The 8,317-nt window shown below is 52.3% G+C and overlaps 1 protein-coding gene across 4 annotated transcripts in view; it reads right to left on the bottom strand.

Moving 5' to 3' along the window:
* Positions 1 to 6,193: 6,193 nt before the first annotated feature.
* LOC147635890 (uncharacterized) overlaps positions 6,194 to 8,317 on the bottom strand; it is a 52,386-nt gene continuing 50,262 nt past the window's right edge. For 2 of the 4 annotated variants that reach the window (XM_086801290.1, XM_086801291.1), the window contains exons 10-13: positions 7,592 to 7,927; positions 6,935 to 7,261; positions 6,717 to 6,860; positions 6,194 to 6,596 (exon numbers count right to left, since the gene is read on the bottom strand). In XM_086801290.1, the coding sequence (XP_086657416.1) occupies positions 6,591 to 6,596; positions 6,717 to 6,860; positions 6,935 to 7,261; positions 7,592 to 7,927 (813 nt within the window). In that variant the 3' untranslated portion in view covers positions 6,194 to 6,590. The remainder of the gene's footprint in view (positions 6,597 to 6,716; positions 6,861 to 6,934; positions 7,262 to 7,591; positions 7,928 to 8,317) is intronic. The other 2 variants (XM_086801292.1, XM_086801293.1) reach the window with 1 other exon arrangement.

Below are 8,317 nucleotides of genomic sequence, written 5' to 3'. Positions count from 1 at the left end.
GCCACTCCCGGGGGATGGCCGCCTCAATATCCTGTCTCATCAACTCTCTGCCCCTCATCCCACTGAGTCTCCTCTCCTGAGCCTCTGGAGGCAGCTGCTGAAAACATATCCAGTCGTCTAGGGACTAGGCTGGGCCGGAGCTCAACGGGCCCCACGACACGTGAGACCGCGAGCCAACCATATGGCCACTGGGGAGACGAATCAAGGGGTTCCAGATCAATGGCTGCCTCAGGCGCTCCTCATCGGTGCCCGGGGGAGTCTGGAAGAGTGCCGGCCTCAGATGCGCCCAGGCCCTCAGAAGGCTGGCTGCAAAACGCTCCTCGAAGCCAAGGCCCACTCCTCTGGAGCGCTGCTCCGTAAAGATCCACCTGATGCTGGGGTTCCAGGGGCCGCTAAGAGACGGAGTGCGGCTGAGCATCCTGGAAACAAGAAGCTCCTTCCACGGCTCAACACCTGGCAGGAGACCACGAACTACCAGCTTGCCAAGCAAAGCTCGGCTTTGGCAAATAGGATCTACAATGCCCAGGCCGCCTCTCTCCCTCGGCTGAGTGATCACAGCCCATGCCACCTTTGCCCTAGCGGGTCCCCCATCGCCTCCGGACCAAAGAAAGTTCCTGATGAGCCTCTGCACCTGGCCAATGCACGCCCGAGAGAAGGCCCAGCAGGAAGTGATGTACCACATGGTAGCGAGCAGAACCTGGTTGGCCACCACTACGCGGCCAGCCAGAGATAAACGAGCAGTACTCCAATACAGAAGCTTCTTCCGAATGCTCAGAAGAAGGGGGGCTATCTGCTGCTCCGGAGATATATCAATGCCCACATAGCAGCCCAAATAACGCACTGTAGTGCCAGGGGGCAGCCACTGAAAACCATCAACTGGCCTCCAAGTCGGGGGGGGCATAGAACTGACCCACAGCCCACACGACTTGTGCCAGTTGATCAAAGCGCCCGAGGCTCTGCAAAACCTGTCCATGGCTGAGGCGAAGCGGCGGAGGTTCTCCTCACCTCCCTGAAGATAGACAGCAGTGTCATCCGCAAACTCCGAGTCTAGGAGCTCCTCCGAGGTGCGGATGGGAAGCTGGAGGCCCCTCAAACCTGTATCCTGTGCCGTCAAGAAGGTGCTCATGGCCTCCGCCACAAAAAGAAAAAGAAAGGGCGCCAAGGGGCACCCCTGCCGCACCGAGCGCGAAAGCTGGAACCTCTCTCCGCACACACCCTGTATCAGCACCTGGCTATGAGCCGAAGTGTAGAGTGCAGATACCCCACGGATCCACTGAGGGGGGAAGCCCATCCTCTCCATAGTGCCTTCCAAGAAGGCCCAGTCCACCCGATCATATGCCTTCTCGAAGTCGAGAAGGAGCACCGCCAAATCCTCCTGCCGAAATCTAGCCAAGGCCGTAGCCTCCCAGAAAGAGAAAATGTTATCCAGAATGCTCCGATCCTGGATGAAGCCTGTCTGCGTGGAGTGGATGATGTCCGGAAGGTGAGGCTGAAGCCGCCTACTGATCGCCTTAGCTAGGACCTTGTAGGCCGTGCCTAGCAAGGTGATCGGTCTCCACTATCTAATCTCCAGTCTGTCTCCGCCCTCTTTGGGGATCAAGTGAATCAACCCCTCTGCAATGCTGTCCGGCATGACTCCCGTCTCCATAATCTCCTGGAATGCCAATCTGAAGCCCCTATGAAGGAGGCCCCAGTACCTCTGGAAGAAAGCCACTGAAAGACCGTCCTCTCCTGGGCATTTGCCCCGCGGTAATGCCTGAAGAGCCTCCTCCAGCTCCGTATCCGAGAAGGGGGAGAGAAGGGAGTGCTGTAGATGGGCCGGCACAACCGGTCTCGTGAAGCTCCAGACTGCCTCCCTAGCCTCTCTCACCCTGTCGTCTGCCGGCTCAGCAGAGAGAAGAACCCTGTAAAAATCTGTGGCTATCGCCCGCACCCTGGGGGGATCCACCACAACCTGGCCATCAGCCTGACGAAGCCGCCTGAGACCCTCTCGTCTGAAGCGAGGCCCAGTCGCCTCAAAGAAATCCCGAGTCACTCTATCTCCAGCCTGAGTCCAAAAAGAAGACCGAGCATGGAATCGGAACTCCACCCGCCTCTCCTCGATGGATCTGATCTCAGTGCGAGCTGTCTCCATCTGCTCAGAGATCCAAGGGCTCAGAGGATCTCTCTCCTGGAGTCTCTGGAGGGACGCTAAACTCCTCCGTAGGCTCCTCTCCTGCTCCCTGAAGGCCTCCAGACGGTCCAAGGCAGCCAGTCTGAGCATCCGACTAATCTCCTGCAAGCCACTGGCAAGATCACTGGCTGCCGAGCCTCTCCTGAACTGTAGCTCCTGCCAGACCTGCTCAACTCTGAGTGCGATCTCAGGCTCCTCTATGAGACAATCAGGAATCCGGACGCTCTGGCCCCGCTCTCCTCTCGTAGGGTCCTCAATCTGGAGAAGCACTGGGAAGTGGTCTGAAAAGGAGGAGCCAGCAAGTATGCCCACAGTGCCGCCTCTATCACAGGCCCACTCATCAATGTAGAATCTGTCGATGCGGGAAAGGTTAACGCCTGTGGCTCGTCTATCCGAGCGCGAGAAAGATAGACTCCCCTGCAACCTGCCAAACTCCGGGAGAGTCCACGGATCCTGGCCTCTCACCTGTAGCACTAGCTCCTCCCAGGCAGCTAGCTCTGGCCCATGAATGGTCTCCTGGCTGCCCCCCATCCTATCCTCTGCGTCCTCCAGCATGTTGCAATCCCCTCCTAGGCACCAGTGGTCTGCCAAGGGGAGGGACTGCCTGATGGTGCTCCAGAACTCGGCTCTCCCGGACGCCCCGTTAGGGGCGTAGAAGTTGAGGAAGCCAATGCGGTCTTCCCCAACCCGAAGGATGACCCACTGCGCTCGACCCTGAACCAGAGTGCCAGAGTCCACAACCTCAGAAAGAAGCTGCTCGCTGACTGAGATGCATACTCCGCCCTGGTTCCCCTGGGGGCCATATGCCGGGGACCAAAAAGTGTGACTCCTGCCTGGCAAGATCTTCCCGCAGATGCGGGTACGCCCGGCAGAAAGGTGGTGCTCCTGGATGAAAAGAATATCTATGGGTCCTCCAACGAGAGCCCTCTGGATCTCCTGACGAAGTCTGCCCCGACCAATGTGGCAACGATGTCCACCGAGACCCTGGATGTTCCATGAGAGGATCCTCATGGATGAGCTGAGGCAAGTGAAGAAGCCGCCACTGGCTCACCCCTCTCAGCCGGCCCGGATGATCTGCCCTCCACTCTAGGAGTCTTGGGCGCCGGCTTGGAGGGAGAATAATCACTGTCTGTCCGGGTGCGGAGTCTCTCCAGAAAGAGGGTGACCTTGCTCCAAGGAGGGGGCGGGGCCCCCCGCGGGGGGAGGCGGGAGTGGGGTCTCCACGTGGGAGACTCCTCCATCGGCCTCAGCAACGGGCACTGAGACTGAATCCTCGTCCATCGGGGTGGGACCTACCGGCCGCCTATCCCTGACTGGAGCATAAATGCGGGTAGGTGCCTGTGGGCCAGCCGGAGTCGCCCGTCCACCATCCTGTCCGCCAGCCTGCGCTGCCTGCTGGCGTCTGCGACGGTCCCTGCGAGCCGGGCGTTTTTGCCGGCGAACCTCCTGCCAGCCTCCAGCCTCCTGAGTCTGTGCGGCGTCCTCCGCCGGAGCCTGCTCGTCCGATGGTGGCGCCTGCTGTGACGAGCCAGAGATGTCCGGTCTCGGAGGTGGATGGCCACCTCTCGGGTCTCCCGCAGGGGGTCCAGAGGCAGCAAAGCGTGAAGGATTAGCCCCCTTGCGGGGACAAGAGCGTGCGAGATGGCCCATCTCCCGACATATGAAGCACTGACCGGGGAGGCCCGAATACTCCACGCGCTGAATCAGATGTCCTCCAGAAAGACAAGGGAGGAGGATCGTCTTCGGGAGGGACTCCGGTGACGAAACAACAACACGAATGGCCGGGAGTCCTGCTGCCCGAGCAACCACTGAAGCCGCGGTCTGTGGCACCTCCACCACCTGCCCGAAAGCCTTGCCTATGGCCGGCAGGAGGGGCAAGTACTCCCTTCGGAGACCTGGAAAGCAGACGGTGATGGGGAATCCAGTCGCGCCTGCCAGTGGATCAGACGATGGGTCGAAACCGTGTGTCCATCGCGCCAAGAACGCCCGAGAGGAGCGTAGGGCAATGGGGCTCCGAGCCAGCACCCTCTGAGCTGCTGGTGGGGACTCGAACTCCACCTGGTAGTAGCCGCGGCCTAAAAAATCCACGCTGACGATTCTGGCAGTCTCGCCGATGAGGCTACCCTGAAGTAGGTCGCGTAACTCTCTCCGCATTGGGCGGCTACCCACCACCTTGCAAACCAAGGAGGAGGCCTCCAAAGAAGAAACGGAGGACGCGAGAAGCTGCTGCTCTGCATCTGAGAAGTCTAGTCGAAGACCTGTATCGGTCGGGGCTGACGGAGAGGCTGCCATGGAGTCCTCCTAGGGGAAAAAGACCAGGTACTGGCTGAATCGACGAGACGAACCCAAGAAAGACCACGCCACTCCGCTGAAGACGCCGAAAAAAACAAAAAGGGGGGGGGGGATGGGGGGGGCTGAGGCAGGGAGAAAGGGAGAGGCAGGGACGGGGGGCGGAGAAGCCGACGACGCAAGGAGGGGGGGGAAAGGAGGTGGAAAAAGGCGGGCGGGGGGGAGGGAGAGAGGCGGAGGAAGAAAGATGGCGAGGGGGGGGCTGCGCAGAGAAGGCGAGAAAAGGGGGGGGAAGTGGAGGGCGGCGCGGAAGAGGAAGGCCGGGGGCAGAAGGGTCTGGCTCAGGCGGGGGGCAGAGGGGGGCAGGCGGGATGAAGGCGGAGGGGAGGAAGGGCTGCGGGGACAGGCGGGTGAAGGCGGAGGGGAGGAAGGGCTGCGGGGACAGGCGGGTGAAGGAGGAGGGGGAGGAGGCGGCGGCGACTGCGAAGGGGGAGGCGCAGGGGGCAGCGGGCTACACGTTCAGTTCTAATTTTTGATATACTTTCTTTTTACACCTTAGATGCTCATGTCATTATTTGAGTCACAAGTGTTTAAACGTATTGATTATCTTTCTAACTCTCTTGCCGCTCTCTTCAAAACCTCTTTCAACTCAACAAGCTTCAATAATTGTTTCATTGCTCACCTTTTTATACTTGCAATCTTACCTCCTTCATACTTCTTTGAGCGTGCCTTGTAGAAGGGAGTAACCCTTTGCTCCTTTGCATACCAAAAGAGATTTTTAAGCCTGGCTTGTGTCAGACTCACAAGTCTATAGTATTCTTCCAAAGGCATGTCCCTTAAGCCTTCTTATTTTCAAAGAGGAAGGGTACCAACTTTCCACCCACATGAAAGTGTGGTTATATTACATATATTAATACATGCACACATATTAATTGTGTTTACAAGAAAGTGTTGTATGTGCCTTTGAAATCCATTAATGAAATCTACAAATTACAGAGAACAATTGCAAATTACAAAATTTGACATTACACACGATTGAGCTCAATTGACTACAAATTTCTAATTTCCTTGGTTGAAGTGATTTACTTTCCTTATACATCTTAGATGTTCATTTCATTATTTAAGTCACAATAGTTTAAAAGTATTGATTATCTTTCAGACTCTCTTCAAAACCTCTTTTCAACTCAACAAGCTTCAATAATCGTTTTGTTGTTGGCCTTTTTGTATGCCTTGCACAAAATCCTTTGCATGCATCACAAAATGTTTTTCCTTCAAGTCCAACCACTCCACATTAATTAGCAACTTACTTTCAAAGGAAAAGGCCCTTTACTAGAGGTGGGATTGGTCCCATGCACACTTCCAACGTACACACAAGCATTTGACATGTACGTTAGCATCTGACATTGTATAAAACTTCTCATCCATCTTTCTCGCCACTAAAATCTACTTGATTTATTATATACAAGGTCACCTCATGAATTTGAAATTCACAATTTGTTGATAATTGCGGCTTGCAGATTTCATTCATCCCAATTTTAAAAAAAAATACCGAGATGAGACGAAAACATTGGCATGAAGGTTGAAGCATATTATGGTGATTATGATGCGAGCAAGGTAATGGCTTTATGGGTCTAATTTTATCTTAGAGAGAGCTTATTCTAAAGTCAAAGTCATTTTGGATTCCATGAACAATAAATTTTTAGGCATCCCACTCATATGTACCACCAATGATTCTTTGAAGGTGTTTCATATAAACAAGGTCACAAACAATTTACATGTGCCATATATAGAAGCAAAACCTTTTTCAATCGTCCATTGGCTCAACACCTCATAGTTTCATGCAATCCAACACTCCAATAAGAAGTATGACTCTCGTCCTTGAATTTCTAGAAGTTCATTGTGTATCTTAGGGCAAAGCATGTATGCCTCTTCTTGTAATATGGAGGTACTACTGTCTTGAGTGCTGGTAGAAAACCAACTTTTAAAAATTGCAGGCCTGCATTGAAGCCGAAAACTCATAAACATTACCAAAGTTGTGGCCACAAACAATCTGAATGCTCTGAAACGGTTTGCTTAGTATAAAGTATGAGCCTTGCTAGGGTCTACTAAATCCATCTTTATAGCTGCCTCAGTCCTGTTGCATAATATAGCAAATGGTAAGTATAAATGCCATATCCCACTCCTCATTGTGAATGCTAGAGTGATGGGAAAGGGATAGCCACATTGGAGGGGTGTAAGACATAAAGAAGCAGACCAGGCGAAGAAGACAAAGACCTGTCTTTCCTCTTGATTTTGAGCTGAAGCCCTTTGCAGGAGTATCGTTCTTCTCCTCAACGACCAATGTGGGCTCTAGTTGACTCCATTCAAGGTCCTCTTGGTCTCCATCTTCATACCTCACCTGACATTGGTGCGAAGAGTAAGATGCCAAAAAACACCATTCTAACTGAGATTTAATTAAGTGAATCCTCTCACCTTGTAGAATTTTGTTCTCTTGTTATAGCTGACCACATTTCCATTGTAAAACCTTCCAGAAAACTTCTTCCTTGTAGATTGGCCAACCGCTGCAGCTCCTAACTCAAAACCTGTCTTACCCTGACTTTTAACTTTACTTTTAGATCCCTTCACAGAGTTCGATTTTGACGAAGTGTCCTGCTGCTCCCTTTCCCTTAGCAAAGTGAAGTCCTCTTGGTGTTCATCTATCTTAGATGTTGCAGGAGTGGCCAGCTTACCCTCGGATACCAAAGTGGGTTCTAATTCAATCCATTCAAGGCCCTCTTCATCTCCATCTTCATACCTTACCTGCAAAAGGGAAATTTGCACTCTCAGTCCAAACTGGGGTGTAGCCTCTCTCTCTCTCTCTCTCTCTCTCTCTCTCTCTCTCTCTCCACACATATACATGTGTGTGCATGAGTACATATATACTTGTACGTCCTGCATGTGTGTGTGTGTGTGTGTGTGTGTGTGTGTGTGTGTGTGGGGTTGGGGGGGATGGTACACACACACACACACACACACACACATGTATATCTATGTATGTATGTATATGTATACATAAATACACGTCTACTATCTCGATCAACTTTCTGATGTTTTCGTACGGCTGAATCAGAGGTCCAAGTTAATCCTCACCTTGTAAAGCTTTGTTTTCTTGTTATAGCTGATCACATTGCCAGCATAGAACTTTCTACCAAACTTCTTCCTCGTTGAACTACCTATCAGAGAAGTTCCGATTCCAGTATCTCCCTGTCCTCTCCTGCTTTTGGCATTACTTCCCTTCAACTTTGCTGAACTAACCTGCCTCCTTCCAGACACCTGACTGGACTCCAGTTCACAGTCCATATAATCTCCAACTAACTTAGCAGCACCCAGTTTCACAGGCTTAGTACCTTGCTGCCACTCCGGTACTAGAGTAGGTTCTAATTCAATCCATCCAAGTTCCTCTTGGTCTCCATCTTCATACTTCACCTGAAACAAAAAAACAACACCATCAATCCAAGCAGCGGGGTAGACGCTCCTTCCCTCTCTCTCTCTCTCTCTCTCTCTCTCTCTCCACACAGGGCATAGCCAAGCTGCCTTGTTGAGTAAATCACTTGTTAAAGTTCAATGTTATTAACTAGGGGGAGCATCATAGGAACTCCGAACCCATGCTATGTGAATCTCTTACTTTGTCGTGTAAAAGCCAATGTAAGTGGTCATTTGCTCTTAGAATCTACCTAAATCCCATGAGTTTCTCTTGAGGAACTATAGGAGGTGTCTAGCCTTGAGTGAGGTGATAAAGTGGGGAGATATTTGTGGCACCTTTGTCCTTGATTAATATGATGGTTTTTCACTAATTAAACTTTGTGTACTATTTGG

The sequence above is a fragment of the Cibotium barometz genome, chromosome 8, assembly GCF_041138505.1.
Source record: "Cibotium barometz isolate CiBa-2024 chromosome 8, ASM4113850v1, whole genome shotgun sequence".
Lineage (NCBI taxonomy): Eukaryota > Viridiplantae > Streptophyta > Polypodiopsida > Cyatheales > Cibotiaceae > Cibotium > Cibotium barometz.
Note: the sequence above shows the minus strand (reverse complement) of the source record. Positions and strands in the feature narration are given on the sequence as shown.